This window comes from Blennius ocellaris, assembly GCF_963422515.1.
Source record: "Blennius ocellaris genome assembly, chromosome: 22".
NCBI lineage: Eukaryota > Metazoa > Chordata > Actinopteri > Blenniiformes > Blenniidae > Blennius > Blennius ocellaris.
The window spans coordinates 10,224,103-10,249,550 of NC_137671.1; the positions used below are offsets into that span (position 1 = coordinate 10,224,103).

The 25,448-nt window shown below is 39.2% G+C and overlaps 1 protein-coding gene across 1 annotated transcript in view; it reads left to right on the plus strand.

The window, feature by feature from the left end:
* Window positions 1–25,448, plus strand: part of grm8a (glutamate receptor, metabotropic 8a) — a gene marked incomplete at both ends in the record, with an annotated part of 228,704 nt that overhangs the window by 172,262 nt on the left and 30,994 nt on the right. Inside the window, 2 exons of the mRNA XM_080518071.1 lie at window positions 6,597–6,800; window positions 24,150–24,289. Coding sequence (XP_080374197.1) covers window positions 6,597–6,800; window positions 24,150–24,289 — 344 coding nt within the window. The remainder of the gene's footprint in view (window positions 1–6,596; window positions 6,801–24,149; window positions 24,290–25,448) is intronic.

Consider the following 25,448-nt stretch of genomic DNA (forward strand, 5'->3'; position numbering starts at 1 on the left):
TTAATTGTTCTATTCAGGTGTTAAAGACTCAATCAAAGCTGGTTTTTTTGTCCCTGTTTTTGCACCTGCACACATAATTTGCAGAGAGAAAATGAAAAGCTTTGATTGATGTTATACCCTGTTAACAGCTGCAGACAATGGGCAGACATATCCAATAAAAAGATGGGTTGTATTGTACTCTTCACGCATTGTACTCCAACACACACATACCTAGACACACACACACACACACACACACACACACACACACACACACACACACACACACACACACACACACACACACACACACACACACACGCACATGCACACACCGTATGCTCCGTTTCCAGCACCTGATGCAATGCCAGGAAACCGAGACAGTAGCGTTATCCCAGTTAGCACTACTCATAACAGAAACAGTCGTTTAACCGTCTCAAGGCAGGATTGCATTTTCTTGCGATATGCTGATTAATGATGCATCATGTCATTTCACATCTCATAAGAACAGCAGAGAGAAATTCTCATTATTGCATGGCACATTGATCTATGGCTCAAAGTACAATACTTTTGTTGTGCTTTTTTTTTGACTGAGTGGGGATTTGTGTGGAATGCAAACAAAGTGCGAGCATCCGCTGGTGCATCACGAAAAAACAAGCCGTTATTTTCAGAAGCGCATGAAATTCAAGTTGTTGTTCAGTAAGGAGGTCACCGGTCTACTTTAACCTCTTCAGGGTTTTTTTTTTTTCTTACAACTTGCGAGTTTCTCAGTTTAATTTGAAGCCTCACTGACCTAGACATTCAAGTCTTAGCTTTTTTTTGTTTTGTTTTGTTTTGGCAGAACACAATAACACAATGTTTTTAACTGCAGTACACTCTCTCCAAGAGCCATATGTCCATCCATTATATCAGTATTATAAATAAAATCCTAGCCTTAGGTCAGGGTATTTATTGCAATGGTTAAAGCAACACACCTTTGTTATGTATTGACTGGATTCTCTCATCTTCGTCGGAAATGTCATCCAGTGGTGGAGGAGGATTTGTCTTTCAATTAGCTGGTAAAAGAAAAAAGAGGGAGAAAATAAAACTCACAGAACAGATAAAATACACAACCATGAGCAAACATTTCTTAATATAAGCCAAATGGGGGAAAAATGATTTTTGGTTCCTCAAATAACAAACACTAAATTCTTTTAAAAGCATGGTTGAAAAAGGTGGAATATCTTGAAAATATACGACTCATAACCACTCAAAACAAGTCAAAAGTATGTTGGAAAAGCCTTAATGCCTGATGAGAAGAAACACTTTTAAACAAACTAAATGCATCATGAAATGATTTGCTTTTTTTTTTAATCTTTTTTGATTTGATTTGATGTTTTATTTGTTAGGGACCGAGCCCGAGAGTCCAGGACCCTGTTGTTGGATTTCTTTTTTTATTATTTTAAAATGAAATGAAATGATTTTCAAGGCTGCATTGTGGGGCAGGTCAATTTGGTGTGGATGTGGTTTAAATTTTTTTTCTTTTAATCAATTTAAAGGAGGTTTTTTGGGGAGGTTTCATAAGCACCAAAGTTAGAGCTGCAGACTCGGTCAGTGGAATTTAAGTAGCACTGTAACAAAACAAAGCTGGGAGATGGGGAAGAATTGACAGTTTGAAGAATTATCATATTGCTTATTAGCTTAGCAACATAGCATAATTAAGAGAGTGAAACCTGTCACATTATTTAATGGCACTGCCAACAAAGAAAATAAAGTCAGGAAATATCCATTTTGGAAAGTCACTCATCGCCATCCAGCAAGATCCACAGGCTGCTGTCATGTGTTTTTTCACAATAAGTGATATTTTGGTTCTTGATTGAATGTCTGACTTCCGGCTCTGTTGGTCCCAAGGTTGTTTGGTATATTTATTGTCCCGTTACAAGATGTCTGCGGCTCCTTGGGCAAAACACTAAACGGCAAATTGCACACAAAGGAGCTGGAGCACCCTGCATGGCAATGACTCTATTAGTGTGTGAAAATGTAGAGCACTTCACCAACACTGTAGAAGTGACTATGCACTATATAGTGAAGACTACTTGAAAATCACACTTCTTTATGGTATTTCACTTCTATGCACTCGGTAGCTGATCTATTCAGTAGTAGTTCTCTCTCTCTCTCTATATATATATATATATATATATATATATATATATTGTTATATTGTTATACTTGTTCTTTTGCACAATAGCGTATCGCATCTTTTTGATTTGTAGATGTTTTTCAACCACATTCATGATCTTTATTTTATAAGCTGTGATTTGGGATTCTTATCATTAAATGTAATATTATATATCATATTCAATTGATATATAGAATTCTTTTTGGGTTTTTTTTGTACAGAGCTTTTTCAAAACAACATTTTTCATTGGATCCTTGTAAGTTGACCATGACTCCTCCCTCTCTCAAGTCTGTTTTCTTTCTAAAGAAGTTCGTCTCTGCACTCATTGAATCGCTTTTTACAGTCCTTTGAAATTTTTTGTGTCTTTCATCACCTGGATGGTGTTGGTGGTGGTAAATCACAACAGTAGATCCGATCACTAATCTTTAAGGGATGCAGACTCGTCTGCCGCTGACCTTTCAGGTCCTTTCTCTCTTCTCCGACCCCTTTTTCACTTTCAGACATACCTCAGACTGGAGGATGGAAGATTGACTTTTTGCTGATCTGTCCCATAGACAATAGCCTTGTGCAAACAAATGGTGCTTGACCCTTTCTCTGATCTCTCCTCACATATCTTTGCCAACTCAATTTAAAGGTGATGTGCAAAGTCAATGACCCTCAAGTTCACACCGGCACCCAGAGCAGAATAACCGGAGAAGCAGTACATCACAGTAATGATGGACGCGTCCCATTAACTTCGACAATCAGAACTTGTCAAAATAGTTTTTGCCTCCACTTGGTGTAATAGTGTTAGAAAAACAATTCAAGCATTCAAGGATAAAGCACTGCACTTGATGTCATGAAGCTGAAAGCTACAGTTGGATTTCCTTCAGAGGTCAACTTTTAAAGCAGATTATCCTCCCCAAATAAGTTTTCTTTAAAGTTTGTGGTCTTTATTGGGTACAAGTTCTCCACACTGGGGGAACAGCCACATAATATACGTTTAATTGATTTATACAAAGGTGGATGGTTTTGTTGGGGTTTTTATCCCCCGCCGTGGCTGATAGGCCCCGAAGGGGGATCTTGAAACAGTCTCCGTACGTACGTCCGTCCGTTCGAACGTTTCTACCTATATCTCGGCAACCCCTGGGCCCACAGTGACCAAACTTCACATGTGGATACATCTCAGAGGGGGAAGGGATACTATGGTGACCTTGACCTAATTTGCATATTAAGTAGGTCACAGGGTCACGAAGTGCTTAAAAACACATTTTGGGCTCTGGAGGCCTAGGTTTTTGAGCTAGGGCTCTGAAATTTTATACACACATGATACACACTCCAGGGATAACCTCCAGGTCACAGGGTCACTAAGTGCATAAAAAACACCTTTTGGGCTCTGGAGACGTATTTTGACATAGCTTATGAAGAAGACCTTTCAGATTCTACATAATTATCTACTAGGACCCATGGAACACCCTCTAGTGTACCAAGTGTGCTGCCTTAGAGCTGGCTTTGTGAGAAAATATAAAGCCCTCCGGCGGGGGATTAGCCGAGCAACGGCCTTCTTGTTTTGTAAGAGATTCTGCAAAGATTAAAGTGTCAAAACACATCTTAGAAACAAAATCCATGAAGTATTTGTTCAACGTCAAAAGTACATTCATTGTATCTGGCAATGGGTGCCTGGAGATTACTTAAAAGAGCAGGAAATGAACTCTTAGTAGGATCCATCAAAGCATTTGCCAGTCACTCAGTTGCATTAGTATCGACTTGCTTCACTTTTTCAATTGGTTTTGGGTTTGTACTGATGCAGAAGCTGGTCGAGGCGAGCTTTTGCCAAACTGTGGCACACAATAGGTTTTTACTAGGCTGAGCAGCGTCAGTAATCTCACTGGAGCACTTACCAAATGAACCCTCAAGATGTCTTTGTAACCTCGTGAATGTACACGAGCTGAACAACTGAGGACATCATCTCTGATTAAGATTAACCGATCCATACAAACAATCATTTTCGAACTTAAAATTTGCCTGTGAGTGGCAGGAAGACAAAACAATCAAACGCAGATGTGGCTGCGAGGTTTAAAAAACTGGGCGAGTGGCCAGCATCTTCAGACACTAATAAGGAAAGCGCTCCTCTCATTTCAGCTGCTCCGGAGGTGTGAATACGCGTAATTATGAATGTTGAGCAGGTTGTTGGCCGAGAGGTGCATGTATTTGTGGATAAATAAAGGTTACTGTCATTTGTGCAGCTGGTTTTCCTGCTAAATGTCAAACTAAAGCAAGCGGTGCAGAAAACGAACGTGTCGGCCAACTATGATGAGCAACAAGTGGTTCTATCCATGCCTGCAGCAGAAAAATAACCTAATAGGTTTTGACCCCTTGTTTCAGTTGGTTGCCTGAAGCAGACAGTTGGTCCCATATGCAATCCTTCTCAAACCACAGCCTCCTGCATCATTGCCCCGTACGAGCTCACAAAAATCAATATTGTGTTGCCTGATAGCAACCTGCCTCTGCCAGTAATGTGCAGTCACAAAATAGCCACAGGTATGAATCGTTGGACGGGCTGGAAAGGGCTGCACTTCGCTTGAGAACAATGCGCTGTCAGCGGGCATCAGCGACAGGGAGATTGAGAGGAACCCTATGCTACAGAATGAAAAAAAAAAAAAAACTAAAAATACTTTTAGCCCCCTGCTGGATCAAAACTGAGAAAAAAACTGAAATTCTACCAAATGCATCACATCTGACAGAATGTAGTCCAGGGAGCTGAGAGGTTTTACTGAAATGGTACAACCAGCTGCAGGGGCGGCCCACGTGGCTTTGCTGGGGCCCCATTTACATAACTCTGGTAGAAATACACATTCATATCAGATGTTCACACATAAAAGTTTAAAGGCTGTGGAATAGCAGCGTAATGTATAGAGTTTAACAAATGAAAGTATAATTGTGAATTTAAATGTGATGAAATCTGTTTTGAAGGTATGTCTTTAAATCAAGGTCATCAGTGAAAAGTAATGAATAAATGTTATTGCATATTATTATACAGGGTATTTCTTCATCGTCTTTGCTGCTGCGGCTGTTAATGCCAGTTCAGTGCGCTGATGGCTTTTGGGAAGAAACTGTCTTTGAATGTGGATGTCCCAGTTTTGGCATGATGGGGAAATACCCGCAGACTGCCTGAATAGTTCATGTCTGGGTCGTGTGGGGTCTTGAAATGTCTATTAAACACCACACGCTGATACATTTAAGACATGTCGGCTGAGCCCGGAAAAAAACCCAGTAGATTTTTTATAACTGTGGATTGGATTACATTCTTGGACCCCATCAATTGCTGATATCGATCGTCGGCGCCTCTGCTCTTGTTAGTTCAGTTCAGCACAGGTGGGTTTCAGTTTGCATTGCCTGAAGGCAGGTACTACTTGTAGGAAGTGGCTGCATATTGTCAAGAAGGTGAACGGAAAGAAAAATGTGTGAAAATGGGGTAGCAGTGGAAAATAAGGAGGCCATGAATCCTTCAGAAAAACAAGGCTATCGTAGAAGGAATAGAGGAAGATAATGAATTTGTTAGGGATCCTCGCATTGCTCCACTCTTTGAACTTTTCGATTAAAAACAGAGAAAATGAATGTTACACTCAATTACTAATTTCCATCTTAATGCATGAAGGAGGCTTTCTTTTCACTCTGTTCTTTTTTTCATTGGCTCATTATGCTAATGAGTCATTACATAAAATCCCTCTCGATGAATTATATTTGGGATGTTATTTGTGTGTTTTTGTGCATGCACCGCCATGTATGTGCATGCATGAAGGCCAAATGCAAATATAAAAACCTTTTGAAGATAATCACAATGAAGTGAAAGACTGGATGAAGATATTTAACTGAAGTGAGGAGCAAGTGGATGAAGTGAAAAGTTACCATATTTAAACAACAAATGTCAGCTGAGTGAGGGCATGCCATGTCTTCTGTGCTCCCCAAACACCTTCCTACCTTTCCCTCATACACAGAAATGCCATTATCGGTGGTTCATAAGATGTAAAGAAGAACATGTTGTTCTTTCTTCTCTAACTTTGCTACCAGGGTGAGAATGGACTAAGAGGAGTTATTTGTCACTGTCAGGCTGCAATGCCCTACTTGCCTGTCTGCCGGTCAATCCGTCTCAAGTTTTCATCTCCTTTTTCTTTTTTCTTTTTTTTTTAACCTCTCTTTGACCCTTAAAAGTTTTCTTGATCGAGCAACATTTTAACTTTGTTAGGTTTTTTTGCCTCTTCTTTATTTCTGCCTACACCAAACTCCTCGCAACTTCCCCTTCTCTCTTTGATCCTGTTAGATTACTCTTTCTTCTTTACATTACTCATCAGTTGATTGTCTAACTACGAAAACACCGCTGGAGTCATCAACATATTTTTTTTTTAACACCACGATCAATTCCAATGACATTCTGAGTTTTCTTTTCACTCCTAACCACTTCTTGTCTTTCTGCCTTCAGGTTTGGAAAAAGTCGGCCGTGATTCCAGCTACGAGCAAGAGGGGAAGGTCCAGTTCGTCATGGACGCAGTGTATGCGATGGCCCACGCTTTGCACCACATGCACCGCGAGCTGTGCTACGGATACCCGGGCCTGTGCCCGCGGATGGCCAGCAACATCGATGGCAAGGAGCTGCTCAGCCACATCCGTGCAGTCAGCTTTAACGGTGAGCGCTGCTCTCGCGTTTGATCGGGTGACCTGCTTTCTCAACATAGATGGTATTATTTAACATTTATTTACATACCAAAACACTGCTTAACATGGTAGAAATGCTAATATTCCAGAGGAGTTTTGATGAATATTCATTTGAATACTGACTTGCGTGGTGTCAAAGTCAAAGCTGGATTCACTCTTCCTCAAATCCGTCTGACATTTTAACCCTTTTTTACCACACCAAGATTAATGTTTCCCCTTTTTTCAATCGTTTGCAGCTGATATCGAGGCACTGGGATTGATTTGTAAGCAACAATTCTGTTGTGCAATATAATATCGAATAGCAAATGGGCACCACTAGACTCCTTTACCATCAGATATAAGTATATTTCTTCGCAAGTCACCTGAGACACTGAACTGTGTATAGATAACAAGAAACACCATTTATTGCTTTGAGAAACACAGATAATAGATCACACACAGTTTACTGTCAGAGTCCTACCTTTATGAAATGACCTTCGTGAGATTCTTCGAAAAAAATAGTTCCATTTAAGATCTAATTTTTTTTCTTTTCTTTTGTTTCTTTGTGAAAATTTACTTCAGCTATTCTGTAACTGCGGTCATGAATGAATAATTGCAAAAATGAAAAAGTTTTCTATAGCAATACAATAGCTAATACTTCTCTTAAAATCTATTACTTTAAACATTACATCTCCTCGTCAGCAGTATGCTGTCATGTCCGCTGTTGAATCTGGCTCTCAGCTTTGTCAGTGTCCAGGATGACGCTCTCTTGATGCCAAAAGCTTGTTGGAAGAGGATCTGCTTCTTCTTGCAGTGTTAGAGTTTCGAGACAGTTTGTGCTTCAAGGTATTGATGTACAAGATGAAATTTATATGCTAATTTTTTTTCCCAGGTTTTGTTGTAAATGAGCCAAAGAAACACTGTTCAACACTTACCCAGATGCCATCCAGATGTTGCCAGATACCCTGCCTGCCTTGATAGCTGCTAGCGATATGTCTGTCGATATGTACGCGTTGCCATGATAACATTGCGAAAGTGCTTCTATAGATGCATTAGATTGCTGTGCTGAGTTTTGTTTTTTTCTTCAATTCTTCACATCGGTAGCACTTATTTTGACCACTTCTGTAAACTCAATGCACTTCACAGAGTAACTCTCGTTCACCTATTCACATGTGTGTAAACACACACACACTGATTGTGACAGCTGCCATGCACGTTGCAATTTGGGTGTCTATGTCTTCTCCAAAGACACTTTCACACATGAGCAGAGATGAATTGGGATCAAACCATCAACCTTGCAATTCTACCGTACGAGTCACATCCGCCACTAAACAGAGATACGGTCACAGTCTGGAGCCCGAAGTGATCTTCATCTTAATTACGTTGTCAAATATGTACAGCAGGTTTGTCTTTCTGTAGGTTGATTCACACACAATTACATTTAAATGGGAGCCTCCTATAATTTGTAACAATTCTGTTTTTTGGTGTGTGAAAAATAGTTTTATAAACCATTATTGACTTGCAGAATTTGTTCAAGTCACCAATAATGTTTCAAACTTTGGTATATTATTTTCAGAAGGGCATTTTAGAGCCACTTGTCGTGGCCCTTCCTCTCCATTTGACAGGATCACTTCATATACAGTGGCTTGCAAAAGTATTCCTACCCTTTGTGTTTTTTACATATATTTTTTTTGTTACACAAATGTAAATGTATTATATCTGATAGACCAACAAAACATACCACATAATTATGAAGTGGAAGTAAAATGGTACATGGTTTATTTATTTGCATATACATCTACTCTCATCTGACAAGGAAATCTTGGAGGAAAACTTGTTTGCAAGATGCTTGAGACTGAAGCAGAGATTCACCTTCCAGGAGGACAGCAACCCAGAATGTATTGTCAGAACTACATGGTTTAGATCAAAGCTTATCCATGTGTTTGGATGGATAAATCAAACTCCAGACCTTCATCCAATTTAAAATCTCTTGAAAATTACTACACAGACTCTCTCCAGCCGATCTGACTGAGCTTGAGCAATTGTCCAAAGAAGAATGGGCAAAAATGTCCTTCTCTGTGCACAGCTGGGAGAGACATAAGTCTTAGACTTGGAGCGGTGGCAGCTAAAGTTTGCTCTACAAAGTATTGACTCAGAGAGGCGAATGAATACTTTCACATGCCACACTTTTGTTTAAAAAAAAAAAAAAAAAAGAAAGAATGAAAAACCATAATTTTCTTTCCACTTCTTAATTATGCAGCGCGTTGTGGAGGTCGATTAAATAAAACAAAAAAATACATTTACATTTATGAATGTAATGTAATAAAATGTTGAAAATATGTGTGAATACTTTTGTTGGTGGATTATTAATTCTCAACCGTCTTCTTTTGATTTGTTTAATCGTTTACCATAAAAATATGTAATGCTGCATTTCACCTCTGAAAGTTATTTGCTTTTTCTGATACATTATCCACTTACACCTTTGTTTTGTTCAGGTATTGTCTTGGGTTTGTATCGCTTTGTCATTCATTTCTCTTCCCTCGCTGCAAACTTTCCAAACTGTTGACAGATTTTAAGTGGATGAATATTTTCTCATTTCCTCGCAGTATTAGACATCCAATTTGAATATTTCCCGATTAGAGTTTTTTTTTCACCTTTATTCCCTTTTACCTACTTTTCTGTCAGCCTTTTCATTTCCCATGTTGCTTTGTCCAGTATCGTGTAGAATACATAATGTTTGATGAGTCAGAGAGTCGAGGCGCAAGAAGCACAGAGTGCTGCCCGTATTGTGAGGATTATGCGAATGCTTGTCCGATTTACAGGTGAGATTAAAATTTCATGAATACATCTGAGCAAGGATGTGTGCAAAAATATGTGCTGGTGTTTGTTGTTTCCGGGGCAATCTGTGTCTGTCGTGGCTAGAGGTGTCAAAATCCAATTCACAGGCAGGGCAATGATTGCCTTTTTCATACCACAACAGCAGGTTTGTGCTCAGGTGTGCTCCTCAGTTATTGCTGGTCTAAAGGAGAGAGAAATTACCCCATAACCACAAGGTCGCAAACATCCCCAAATGAATCACTGAACCCATCCCGCTTGCTGAAAGTTGGCCTACGTGGAATAAGCTGTAAGTGACCCTGGCAGTATTTTCAGAGAGGATAAAAAAGTAGACTGGATGGAGATGATATGGGGAGTATAAGTTTGATGTTAAGCCATCAAACTTAATATAAATATGTGGCCCCCAAACCTCCTTTGGTGTCTGTCAGTATCTTAACACTGAGAATTCCATAAGGAAATGTGCACTCTACCTGGACTGGTATTTAAAAAAAAAAAAGCACTGCTAGATGATTGTAGACCCATCTACTTTGCAGAAATCGAGGAATCTCATCCCAATTACCTCAATTCCTTCTAGACAAGATTTGACACCAATACCAGCACCCAAATGGCCACAATAACGAGTTGTCTTTCCTCAGGAGGTATTTTTCTGACTTCCCCATTTATGAAAACCATTGAGCGGTTTGAAAATAAGTATTGCAAACATCACAGCTCAACACAATATTGGTTAACAATATACGCTTGTACCTGTTGCAAACTTCCACTGGTGTTCCACAGGGCTGTGAGCTGTACTTCTGCTCTTTGTTCTCTCCATAGATGACTGCAGCACAGCGCACCTCACCTGGGGAGGTTTGTTGATGACACTCTGTCTCTGCTCTCTGGTTGCAGACTATATATGACTGAATTATTTGATATTGTGTGTATTGCTTTGAGCCAGCAGAGGTACCAAATCCCCACTTAAATCAATGGTGGCTCATCAGACGTAACAGATCAGAACAAATACTTGTGTTCTGTACCGATAAACTCACATTTGACTGGAACACAGACAGAATGATCAAAATTGTCCGCAATGACAAAGACTTCCGAAGAAAGTTCTTCTTCTTTGGTGTTACCATCCTCATTACAAAGAGGTCTTTGCATTGTGGAGAGAAGCCAGTGTACTTGCAGAAACAAGTACCAAGCAGGTGCAGAATATGCAACCTCCAGAAAAACAATGGGCCCACTTGGAAACAAACCAAGGTCTTTGTGTTGCGTTGCCACAGTGCTGACTGCTGAACAACCGTTTGGCACTTCAAGTCAAACATGTCAAATTGCTGGATTAGTTCTTCAGAAAACTGTTCTGTTTCTAGCACTTCGGCAGTCAGGCGATCCATCTGTACGTCTCTCCTCTGGAAGCCCTTTTCTTGCAAGTTCCAAAATCACAGAAATAAATCCCCCCACCCCCCAAGAGTTTTCCTTCCTCAGAGAGAAAAAGAAAAGTTACTGTTTGTTTTGTACTCTTATGTCACAGTCAGGCTTGAATTATTGTTGTTTGACCTTCCAAACGTGAATTGTGTTCACACTCCAGAGGTCGAATATTCCCAGAAATAAGTGACGGTGGCTTTCAATTGTCCTACCGTAAGCAGCTGGTGTATTAATTGTAGTGATTCAATATGTAATTTAGTCAATTACTGCTATAATATCTTCAAAAGGCTACAGAATCTTTAACCTTGGAACTTTTTTTTCTTTCTGTTTCTCTACCAATGCATTCTTAAGTTGCCTGGATCTTTGCTGCGGTCTCTGAGGTGCAGATTAAGAGCTGGGGAATTTATTGGGTGGTTGTTTATTCTGTTACTTCTGGTGTTACTTTTATTGGGATTGTTCACGTCAGACCGAAGCCAAGAAGATTTAAAGCTTTTAAGCTGGCTACTTTGTGTGTGTGTTGAACTATAAATGCCTTGCCATGTCCGTGCTTTCCAATTAAAATTAGTTTTGATATTGATCTGTTTCGGGGAGACACGACATTGATAACGTCAAAGGAGGCCAAAGATAGAGAGTCGTTTTAAGTCTGCGTTTCAGAGAATAAGTTAAAGTTGCTGGAGCATGGATTCTTTTTTCTCTGCTGCTGTTGAATCCATACCAATTGACCTTTCAAGCACCAACATGAGGCCACAGGACAGAATGAGAGGGAGGGGATAATTTGGAGTTGTTAGGTCAGTGATTGTCCCCCCCGTTGGATCTTTACCAAGCCAACTCGACTTACAAAGTCAAACCTGGCAGGTGAGAGTGACAGAAAAAGAAAGAGGTGCAACAAACAAGATGAGGAAGAAAGAGACAAGGAGCTCATTGGAAAATGGTGAAATGTTCGATCCTGGAGGTGGACTTGGGTGACATCCTCTTCTTTTCATTACATGGGTGATAGTCTTCAATGAAAGGTTGTCGCTGGTAAGCTCAAAAGTTTGCAAACTCATTCAACGCCAAACTTTTCCAATTGATTGCATTGCATTTTAGATTGGGATGTTTAATTTCCTATGACAGTAAGACAAGTGTACTATTAAGATGGATTTTTTTCAGGCAGTATTGGCTTGACAGCAATGGAGCCTGGTCTAAATATTCATATTTATTCACATCTCTTGTCCCAGTAATACATATATATATATATATATATATATATATATATATATATATATATATATATATATATATATATATATATATATATAAATAAAGGCAAGAGCTTACCTGAAATAACCTCCAAGAATTACTGAGGAAGCACAAACACACGCACAGAGTCGGTGTATTGCTGAGCAAATAACATGACCAATAAGGCACGTAACCCTGGAGCAGCAATGACATCTCATTCTGTTCAGCTTTTATTTGATCAGGAGTTTATTGGCTTGTCCAGAAAAAACAAACGAAAACACACATTCATTCATTGAAAACAATCCAACAGAAAAACAAACTAATGCACACACATCTGCCAGGACTGCTGACAGTCATGAAATAATAAAAAAACTAAACAAAAAAAAAAACTTTTATTTATTCAAACAAATCCCAGAAGTATATTTTAGAGTTGTCACTGAACTGACTTCTTACTTGAGTCACATGTCTTTGCTAGAAATGCATTACGTTACAGCAGCATTGAAAATGGACACTTTGCCATTCAGATTAAATGAATCTCATGTACATTTCAACTATATATATATATATATATATAGTCTCGAGAGAAGAAAGGAAAGCATTTTCACAGCAGGATTTCACTCGATTGTTTTTCAACTAAAACTTAGATTACTTTGATTTGAGAGAGAGTCTTGTTAAAATTGGATTAACGTGATAGAAAAACCCCCAGAAAACAATCAATAAATGAAGTTGTCAAGATAAACTAATAAAAGAAAGGTAAGTGCGAATAAATGAAATGAAATATAACCATTTTCAGATATACAAACTTATATTTGACTCCCTAACTAATTACTCTTTGTTTGTTCTGGTTGTTTATTGCAATACTATAGATACACACTCACACACACAGCGGGTGTTTGCAGATGCTTATTATGGCCTCAGGTTTATTTTTTAATGTTTTAATTTGATTTATTTATTTATTTATTTGAGCAGTACACATTCTGCTCAAAAGGAGTGGGCTGAAGCAAGAAGCTTATGAGCGCCCACCCCCAAACTCAGAGCAACAAAAAGTACATTCCACACTAGAATAGAAAGAACAAAACGTCAACAACAACAACAGGTTTAAGATCATATGCAAACTTTGCATTGACTTTCATTCATTTAAAGATCATCTTTTGTTTATTTTAGCGTTTCCTCTTGGTATTAACCACCTAACGTCCATTCATTTTCTGCAGCACTTTATCCCATTCAGAGGTTTTGAGCCTAACCCTGACTGAAGTACCTATACAGAAAACACAAGCAGAACGTGCCAATTGTACAGAAGGCCCCAAATCGAACACATACGGTTTATATTCTCGATATGAGGCTACAGTAGTTACCACAACATCACCATCTGGAACTGAATGAAGAATATGTGCTCGCTCAAAAACAATTCGTCTTATGGGGACTTCTTTTTTTAACCATACAAAAGGACAAAAAGACCTGACATTATGTATGTTTTAACGCAGTAATGTGCTTGCAAGGCACGGAAATCACACACATGCACATATTTGTTATGTTAGATAAAGGCTAAGTGTCTCTGGCTTTGTTGTTTTGTGATTTTTTCCCTCAAAGGCTTTCCTATATGATGGCCTTACTTTGGTTTTCATCTCCATCACATTGTGTCATTCCTTTTATCTGCTCATATGTTTTCCATCACCCTGTCATGGCTTTATCTTCCTGGGTTTTTCTTTCACTTTCGCTACATCTCATATTCTTTCCCCTTTTTCTTTCGCTGTCTGTGGGGCTCCCGATGCTTCCACTGAAGTCATCGACTCATCAACTAACGACAGCAATTTCCATTTGTTTACCTGGTGTCTATCATTATTTTTTGTATGCCCTGGATTTATTGTCCAACAAATGGGATAGAAATGCTAGGATGTTCTATCGAAATAAGTGTAATTTATTTTAAAATATCCCCAGAATTACATGCGTTGCCTCAATAGCTCTGTGTCAGGCACATCACTTTTCTGAGTTCAACCATGAATTGTTACTATTATGGCTTCCCTATTCCTCATGTTTAAAATTGCTGCTCACTCTTTTTTTGGGGGGGTGGATATATCACTGTGACATCCTGTCTACCTTGTAAGCCTCCAAAGTCAGTACAACCAGAGAAATTGTCTCAGACACAAAATGTTATGGAGCGTTTGGAACAGGTTGCTCGTCTTGTACATGGTCGATTGATAAGTGTTTCAAATGAGTGGCAATGGTAGACTTAAACAAAATTGGTTAAGAATTATGAATCTGTTGTGATGCTTAATTAACACTAATAATAACAGGGAATGTTGAGGGAATGAATAAGTAATAATTAATTTACAAGGGAATCATACTGCTTGTACACATTTTTTCAGTGCCCTTGTTGCCGTGTTTCATTGTACTTTATTGACAACGGATTACAATATAAACACTAACAAGACTGAGTCACTCACTGCATTACGAATGAAACAAAATTCTTAGTTTATACACAGTAACATAGTTTGTTTGTCTTTAGTTCACATTTAAATGGCAGCCCCCAGCATCATGACTCCCAGACAATATTCTCAAGGGACTTGGTAGTTTTATAGTTAAGAGTCGCCCAGAATAGAAATATAACGTTGTCCTCTGTTCATACGAATGTCACGTACCTGCCATTGTTAATGTTTACAGCATGTAGTTCTCTGCATGCATGCGTGTGTTGTTTTCATTACAGAAACAATCAACAGGCCTCACCCGTGGGCATACATGAAAACAACATTGATTTCACTGTTTCTGCGTTCTCAGTGAAAACGGACATCATTTTCAAAATGTTGCTGTGTAAACATGGAACTTTTCTGAAACTACAATAATAGGTTTTCACTTGGAATGTTATCGTGTAAATGGGGTTTCAATGTATAAATGTAACTAAAGTTTAGTCTGAATGGAAATCGGTCATCAAAGCTTAAAAACTCTTTGTTATATGTATGAGAGCGTGAAAACAACTTTTCCTCTTACTTTTGTGTTTTAGTGTGTAGTTGTCATGCAATAGAACGCGTTGTGATTTAATCGCCGGCAGGTTCTCCCTCCTGCCGAGAGAAAAATATGGACTTCCTCATAGGTACTGACTTGTTGTAATTAGAGGGGCTGACTTTCAGATGATAAAGTATATACCTGGCTGAGCAAGCCTGGGGAGCAAGAGAGAGAAAGAGAGAAATAAGTGGGGATTTCAGTGATTAGACGTGGAGACTTAACAGCTGCGAGTGATGAAGTTCACCTGTTTTTAATGACCTCACAGAAAGTGAGAGATGAGTTCAGTTCTGAGAAAGCAACTTGCTGAGATGATGAACTTGAGGTCAAGTATTAATGAACTTTGAGAAAGACAGAAGGAGCAAAGGTTGTGGGAGGAGGAAGAGAGAGCGCTCGGGCACGATGACCTTAGAAGAAGATGAAGAAGCAGTAGAGAGTCAATTGGAGGAATAGAAACAATGGACGGGAGATAGATTTGTAAAATGTGAAAGCACGGCAGGAAAAAAAAAAGGCCAATCGAGTGCAAAGACAATGGGAGAAGCGTGTGGAGAAAGAGGTAGAAGAAAGATGAACTTCGCTGAGTCAATAACACCTTCAAAAAGGAGGAGACAAAATGAGAGATCAAAGCAATTTGCAATCTGTCCATTTGGCAGAGAACGTAAAAGGGAAACTCCGGGCCAGCTAAAGGAAGAAATTGAGACGTGAAGCTGAGCACATTGACCTTCAGTAGAAGACAAAGAGACTGTGGGGGGATGTGCTGACTGAGGTATATCGAACTTTACGTTGGCTTGATGGCCTCAGCGAATGAGAAAACTCCACGAAAACAATAAGAAGGATGAATTTTGTGTTATACGAGGTGTGACACCAGGAGAGACAAGGAAGGGGACGGCAGAAAGGGGATTTGAAGGGTTCGATTGAGTACATCCATCTTGAGCTGAAACAAACAGAAAACTAAGTAATGATTAAGTTGACGATACCCAGACTTGCCAAAGTTTTCTGGGTCAAGGTGGTTGTGTGAAAGAGAGATGGTAGTGAATGGTTTGGTTTGGAGTGTGGAGGTGATGTTTAACACTCAATGAACACCAATCACAGAATGTTGGCGGTGTATATAAATTCATGGCCTTCACGTATTTTTTATACATTAAGTATAAAGGATACTATACACGTATCTTTCTTGCTTCAGTTGTTTTCAGTGAATGCAGGACGGAAAATTCTAAGCAAGACGTTTTTTATGTTAAAAAGACGTATTTTTTTTAAATAGTCGCAAGTTAGATTTAACAATGGCTCTTATTTTTTACTTTAAAAAAATAACAAAATTATGTCACAAAATGTCTGTCATGTCCTGAAAAATACATCCTCGACAGGTTGCCAGTTTATCACACGGCAAAAACAGAGAGACTAATAATCACTTACCGATTTACATCGGGACTGTGACGGGATACAGGACTACGCAGAGAAAACCAATGCCTGCTCAGGGAGAACATAGACGCCTGGGGGTATTCTTAAGGTCAAATTTCAAACCGCTGCAAATCACTCATAATGATACAGTTCACAAAATCAACCTGAAGTGAAGTATCTATTTTACTGACACAGTATTCCATGCAGGTTAATGTACGTATATCTATCAGCTTATGTCACACAGACACAAATGTAACTCCCCAATTTCGCACATAATCTTCTACTTACTACCTGCTGCCCACTCGCACAGCAGGGAGTCCGCATGAGATTATTGACATAGTTTTCAATCAGGTAGTGTCGCTTCGTCTTTAGTGGGAGTGCTGTCTCTGTGCACACACCACATGAAACACTTGATTTCTTTATGTAACCTTTATTTAACCAGGAAAAGAAAATCCATTAAAAAAATTATAAATAATAAACACGCCACGTGAAGCACTTCACATTAATGGGTGGCTCCCGCACCCTGAAGCTGTACATTTAGCTGTATGTCAAATAACATGAGTGTCAGCTCTCGTCAGAGTGGAAGACTGATATGGCAAAGTTCTTCAGTGTAATGGAGGAGTATTTCAGAAACTGCTGATCTACTGGGATTTCCATGTACAGCCATCTGTAGAGTTTACAGCGAGTGGTCCAAAAGACAAAAAAAAAGAAAAGAAAGTAAATTCCAATAAGCTGCAGTTCTGTGGGTCAAAATGCTTTATTGATGTCAGACGAGAATGGCCACACGCAATCAAGATGAATTGAAAGGCAACAGTCAATCAAGTAACCACATTTTACAACCAAGATATGCAGAAACATTAACAATAGCAAATACATACACATTTGTATGAACAGACCACAAAGTTAGATTGCTATTACAGCGAATCTCAACTCCTAGTTCACATTCTGTTTGTTATCCATTTTCACATGCATGTGCAAGAGGAATTTACTACAACTGCAGTTTTTCCTGGAAAGTTTAATTTTCCCCTCATTTCCACGCAGGTGGACAGCCTTGTAGCTGTTTTCAAAACATCGCATTTTCAGTGGCTCTAAACACACGCGCCCAAAACGCAATGACAGCTTTCCATATTCACTGAGAAATGTTGCTGAAACGGGGCCCAAGCAAAAGTTGTCTAAATTCTGTAATACAACTTAGTTGCTATTTATCAGAAATGAGCCTTCAGCATGTCAGTCTGGTTTTCATACATGTCAGGGTACTTATCCAGTAGCTTATTCACTTCTTTTATTAACTTTATACTGCTGGACAACATGATGGCATGGTTGCTTGGTAGAAATCCTCTATTTCTATTATCAGAAATTGTATAGATTGTCTGTCACATGTCATTTTTGCATCCATTATAAAATAGTTACAAGTATCACACATTAACAATCATTGTGTATGTCTTGCCTGAATGTCAAGCAAATGCTAGTTTACCTGCAGTAAAGTGCATCTGCACGTGATAACTGTCACCAATTCACACATTTTCATGCCTTTTTGTGACTCCATCTGGTCACATGTTGAGAGAGATGGGCGTTTGAGTGCAACTGTCAAAGAAAAGACATCCTGGACATTGATTTTGTCTGTACAAACTGTCATGAATATGTAAAAAATGACTTTTTTCTCAGCTAATTCAGTCAATCTGTAAAGCATCAAATAAAGTTTCACTAATTATTCTATATCATTATAGTTGTTAGTGGATCAATAGATCATATCAAGGCCAAATGTCTTTTGTCAAGGGTATGTACCAGCTGAATAATGGAGGTCTAGTTTATGTCTGGGCTTAACAGATGTTACCTCAACCAGCTTCGGCTGTCCAATATCATTTTCTGCATTGTTCAGTAGGCGTTTGGAAGCTTGAAGGTCGGAACATAAAGAGATTACTTTTCATACTTTAGGTAAAAAAAAAAAAAGATTATGAGCTGTGAAGAAGACGACTGCATTTATTTATATATCGGCCTTATATTTCTTCATAACACCGAAAGATTTGCAGATTGTGTCTCTGCTTGTTTGCGGTGCAATCAATACACGGAGTGAAGACAAAGCTGTGAAAAGCTGAAGCTTAGAAAACACAACCAGTCATATACGTTGGAAAAAAATCCTTTTGTTTGAGCTAATATGACTTTATCTCATGAGTTATGTGGAACATAAACCAGCATTATCAGCACCACCAGGGCCTTTTCTTTTGCCGTGTTTGGTAATATAACTCCTTGTTCCTTGTTTTCTTTACTTTTTGTTCTCACTGGCTTTCATTCGCTCTAAATTGTATTTCTGCCCCCCCCCCTCCCTTCCCATTCTGGCTGTTTTGTCTCTTTTGATCAACTTAATATGGACCTCTCCCTGTGCTTTCGCCGCTTTTTCATACTCCGCTCTCCTCCCCATTTTCCCCGAGACTGCGGTGAATGCAGATCATGACACAAATGTTGGCTCGGTAAATTAGTTTTCTGTAATTACTGGAGGGTGCCTTGTAACATTGGCCTGTGCGCATGTCTGGGACCAACTATTTGTGTAGCATGCAACACCATTTGCCTGCACAACCTCTGTCTCATGCTTTGTTTCCCCGCTCCTTCGTTCCACTGATTTCTTTAAACCTTATTTTGCTTTATTTTTTCTCCTATTATCCCCTTTATTTTTCCATGAAAGAAACTGTCTCTTTTTTCGTTTCAGACGAGACAAAATGAGAAGGTACTGAGAGGAGAAATGTTTTTTTTTTTTTTTTTTTAAGGGAAATAATGGATAGATAGAGGGACGACGTGAGGTTAGATTGCTTAAAAAATACATCAAGAGGAGCAAGGGGTTGAAAAATGACTCGTTTTTTTAAGATAGAGAGCAGCGGGGTGAAGCAAAGCCAGGAGGTAAAGAGCTGGAGCTCAGGGTATAGAGAGGCGAAATACGCTTTGAACCAGAGAGCAGAGGAATAAGATGCAGCTGTTGCTGGAAGGAGAGAGGGGTTGGCCACGAGGATCTTTTTTTATAGCAAACGGTGAAAACTGGCTGGAAAAAGACAGCAGAAAAGTAAAGAGAAAAACGAGGCAGAAAGGGGGTGAAAGGGAGCAGAGATGAAGGATTAGGACTGGAGTTAACCAGCCGCTCACACTCTGTTAATTCCTCCAATGGAAACCATTTTTACCTTATTTTGGGGAATAAGTGGAGATAATTATTGCATTTATTCTGTCATTTCATATTCTCTTTTTGTGTCTTCCACTGCCTGTCTGTGTCGCTCTCTCTTATTGGTGCTATGGATGTGTGGCACACAGATGGAAGCCTATTGGCGAAAACGCAACACACACACACACACACACACACACACACACACACACACACACACACACACACACCCATGTTTTATTAATGCTTGTTGCAGTGTAGTTTTTTTTTTTTTTTCTATCTCCCCATCATAAACATTTAGTCTCCGGTATGAAAACTGTGGCAAAGTCTGGCATGAAACTAATCATCCAAGGAGAGGCTTCAGGGGTTTAACAGCTTGATATTCTCCAACTTTTTTCTTTCTGTAGCAGTCAGTCTCTTCCTTTCTTTTTTTCTTGTCTTAGTATGGCTATCTGCAGTATCGGAGAGAGGTCGGTGGCATTTTGCTCGCTCTCTTTGTCTGCCTGCACCCGTCTTCCATCTGCCTGCTCTATCTCTGTCAGCCGAGGAGAGTTTTGAAAACTGTGCTAACTGATATTCTCCCAAATTCTGCTTTTCTACCCCCCCCCCTCCCCCCCAAGTGTTTCATTCTTCCCCTGTTCTGCCAAACCAAGAAAACTTGGAGTCTTTTTAGCTGCATTGCTATGTAATATTCAGACATTTTTTCTCTCTTGTTCACCCTCATTTCCCTATCTCTTTTTGCTTTTAAGTCGACCCATGTGTCTCTGCATCTCAGTGTCAGATGGACAGGTTTTGATGCGCTCCTGCCGCCCTGCTTACTCTTATTTCACTTTGGTCTTCTTCTGTCATTATTTTTTTTTCTCCCCCTTTCTTGTCTATCTCTTCTTTTCTTTGGCTGTTAAGCTATCGGAGTGTTGATGCATTTTGCCTGTCTTGCTCACTCCTTATCTTTCTTTCTTCCTTTTCTCTTGCACTTTCTCTCGGGTGTGACTGACATCCAATCCATTTGAACTCAGTGGAAACTCAAATTAGTTCTTCTGCTTCTTTACTGTGCCTATATTCCTTATTCACTCGTATTTCACCCGGGTTTTGCAAATGTATCTTTGTCTGCAAGTTCATTGCAGCCAAATTTTACTTCCCATTGATTTATATTGCATAAACCCACCATTTGATATGTTTTCTAACTGTGAAACAATAGGCCATGACCTGTGAGCTTCTCTCACATATCTTGAGGAAAGTTCTATCATGTTGCTGATACCCAGAAGGAAAGACTGACACTCTGCTGGGAAGCTCCACAGCAATGGCGCCAGCAAGCAGTTAAACGGTGTCTTGCTAGAGGACACTTCAGTGGAGGCTAAGTCACTACGATGACAGGAGAAAACCTTTCCTCATGCTTTAAAACACACAAACAGACTCACTCTCTGTGTACCATTTCCCTTAAACTCTCAATTGGCCTAATATGAGCCCCAAACCTCTCTGAGCTACTGAGCTCCGATATTTTATCCTTAATTCTTCCATCTTCTCAGTCAAAGTAAAGTTATTGCCATCTCATGTTACCCTGCATTGTCCTTGTAGTCTTTCAGAAATTTTGGTGTCTTTGTGGAGCTTGTCAGCTTTTTCTGTCATTCATCACAGAATTGGCTTCCAATTGACATCATCCTCGCAAGTCTGGGATGATAAGGTATAATAGGCACCAAAGTTATCAGCAGAAATATGCCCAGGCTGCTTTCTGTCTGCTGTTGACATTTCTTGAAAGAACAGAATGTGATTTCAAGACTAAATTCCATTGAATGGAAGAGATGTTCTGCAGTGCAACAAATACCTCTGAATACAGAATGGAATAAGTTTGAGTACAGGATGAGATGGAGGCAAAAAAAAAATTCAAGGTCATATCAGGTAAAGAGGGAAGTTGAAATGCGACAGTTTTGACGTGTCACTTAAAACATTCACTGCAACTTTACTGGTTTTTATCACTTACTGACTAGTGGTAATAATCCTTTTAAACAAATTCAAAGATAAGCAGTTCATCTGGAAATTGTGACAGAGTGCAGTGGTCGGTACTTTCACTCCTTGTCCTTGTGTCACTAGGTTTTCTTCCAAAGTTCAAAAACGTGCAATTGAAGGTGATCCATTTCTCTAAATTACTTAGATGTGTATGTGTGTTTTGCCTTTGTCATTCTGTAATTGTTTCTTGTATGGTGCATTCTGCTATAGTCGGCTGAGATTGGCTCTTTGACCCAACAAGTCCGAGTCGGATAGAACAGGGTGAATCATTATTTTGTTTAGATTAAGAGTCTTTTTCATCAAACTGAAATCCTCCATGAAACGTATCTCAAAAACCAATAGTTTTCAGTAAAAATTTAATGGTGAATAAACCAAACAAACCTCAGCTGAAAATCCATAAGGCCGTTAATCCTGCCTGGGCATCTTTTAAAGCAAAATGTTAATCACAACCGCTCAGGGCTTTTCAGCAACCTGTTCATTTTCCAACACGTTGGCTTGATAATGCTAGCACCTGTCCTGTCTATTGTATGTGTGTTTGCAGTAATTTATGCCGCTTTTAAATGTGTGCAGCCTTTATCCGCCTTGCTCAGAAATTGCCAATAAATGGCACAACCACTGAATTGAGATTGAACAACATTTCCTACTCAACGGTAACAACAGAGGGCTTTCATGCTGCACGGTTAAAAAAAAAGAAGAAGAAGAAGAAGAAGAAATACCTGCCAGACGTCCAACAACAGTTTTAATTGTGACATTTCTTAGTAGCTCTACAATGTTGGGATAGATACTTGAGAGTAGAACAAGAAACTTAACCAATAGGTGAAATTTGTGTCAACCCAGGATGGTCGTGGTTTTGAGAGCATGGTTGCCATTTGTGTTACGGCTTTACCTCTGGATTGTTAAACTGCTTCCACTGAGTTGGCGGGTATTGTATTTTGGATTCCCCCCCCCCCCCCCCAAAAAAAAAGCCAAATGTTAAAAATACAGTAACGGAACTATTTGAAAGGATCATAAGCTCGTATTGAATTAAACTGAATTTTAATGTCATGATTTGAGACGGGATTGAGTAAATGTTTATGCTGCAAAGTCTCTACTTTTACCAACGGTCTGTAAATGTCTCAGATTTTTGTTTGGACAGTTGTAATAGTAATCGTAATAGTTGGTATTATATAGTGGTACTTGTTCTCTGCTATTTCTCAGTAGAATGGACTTTATTCATAAATTGCGGCATCAATGAGAAGTTGATTCTGTATTGATTCAGTCTTTCTTCATTTATCTTCCTCGCGTCTTAATAGCCTTTCCACTCATTGTTGCAGTCTCTCTCTCTCTTTTCACCATTGTGTATACAGTCTTTTTTTCATCTCCCTTTTCCAACTTTTGCACATGTGATTACTTTCTTCCTTTTTGTCACATTGTGAAATTGCCTATCTACCCATTTTTTTCCGTCTCTCTTTTCAATTCTATTTTTATCTCAAACCTATTTCTTTTTGCTGAAAACTTATTTTTGTTTATTTTATGCTTGGGCACAATTGCTTTCCACAGCTCTCCCTTTACTGTCTCAATTTTTGATTGGTTGCTCACTTCCGTGTCTCTTCATTGTAACCGGTAGTTGTTTTATACATCCTCATCATCCCTGAAATCATCTCACCATATCAATGTCTTATTGTACACAGGTGGAATCTCCATTATGCAGTGCTTTCGCCGCATGAACACTGTAATTGGATTTCCTTTATATAACGCCAGATTCAGCAATTTGATTTGATTGTATCCGTACATAAAGGGGACAGCGAGGGAGAAGGATAAAAAAGGTTTGTGTTGAGCCTTATTGGTGATGAGAAAACCAAATCGTGGAGGCCACATAAACTCGTCCATGCGTGTGCATATTCAATCACAGCACTCCTGCACACAAAGGTAGACTGAGGACTAAAGTGGGAGAATACTTTTGCAATCACAGCTCATAAACTGGCTGCCTGAGAAAATTTCACTTTTATAAATGCATGCAAACATCGACTTTATGTTGTAGAATCTTGTGGTTTCTGTCAATGCATTATGTGTGACTTTTCACAAAAAAGCTTTGTAATAAATCCTTCATTCATTCATGCTGTACTGTATTTTTCCTTTTGTAGAATCAGTGATCTGGTATACAAAACAATGAGGAAACTGTGGTATCTATTAATAGCTAATGATATTCAACCTCACTTGTTTATTGAAGGTATCCAAATACATTTCTCGAGACTTGTGATTATTCTTGTAAAATAGAAAAGAAGAACGGAAGGAACCATTTTATCGTATTCGCATCACATTTAATTACTGTTGTTTCCATCTATTTCTTTCTGTTGCTTGCAGGAAGTGCTGGCACACCAGTGGTTTTCAATGAGAATGGAGATGCTCCGGGAAGATACGATATCTTCCAGTACCAGATCACCAACAGATCCACTGCTGAGTACAAAGCCATCGGGTCCTGGACCAATAAATTACACCTGAAAGTAAGGAATATACAAACACACATGCACTCCTACCCAGACTGCATAATGACACAAACGCACTGTAACTAACCAGTTATGGACAACAACACTAACTAACACAGGAAAATCAAAAAGGGGGAGAGTTTTAATTAAAAACGTGGCTTTTATTCTAAAAATAACACATTCAAAGGTGAAACAACAGCAACTTGATTAGGAAGGACATAGTTATTGTCTAAATCAATAGAAAATAACAGAGCTTGTCCGGCAACTCATGAACAAAATCACTGCATAGATGAAAATGTAAGATGGAATTGAACATTTTTGATGATATGTCCTTCACTGACCATGTGCCATAGGAGGCACTTGATGAATAGCTCCAGAACATATTTTACATGTATAAAAGGAATGTTAATGTTTGGTAGGTGGTTTCTTTGTTCTAAAAATACTTCCTTGCTACTTGTTTTTACCATTGGAAGGTCTGCACTACATTTTTAAAGAACATGCATTTGTTGGATGAATAATAGAATAAGTCATTATTATTACCACTGATAATCTACCTACTGCAAATATCCACACTAAAGTGAAAATGGAATGTGTTCACACCAAATCATGTCACATTATGAAATGCAGCATATAAATCCTAAAATCTTCTTGTTCTGTCTCAGTCACACACACATGCCTACACATGAACTCCTTGAGCACACGGGGCTGCTTGTAGTGGTAAATCCACCCAGGACTTCATTAGAAAGGCCAGATGACAGATGAGAAGACTAATGGACACAAACTGCTTCCTGGCTGATGGACGGCCTGCTTGGCTGAGAGACGGAAGGAGAAGGAGACAGCAGCTATGAGACAGCCGCCACACCATTTTAGACACCACTGGGCCTTTTGACAGTTGACAAATGAATAGATGCATTTAAGCCTTTTTAACAAACCAGTTAAGCTTGAAAGAGCAAAGGACACGGCTGCACTGGCTGCAGGTTGAAGTGGTTGTGATCAGTCAGCAGTGTTGTCGGCACAAAGAGGAGAAGTGTGTGTTCGGTGAGTTCTGTGATGAACGTTTGTTGATACACACCAAGTCTGAACCCCTTGATGTTCAACCAGAAGCCTATTAAACCTGCTATTATGTCACATTATTAATTAATGAAAGAGAGGTTCATGACAGGGCCCGTTTGTTGTT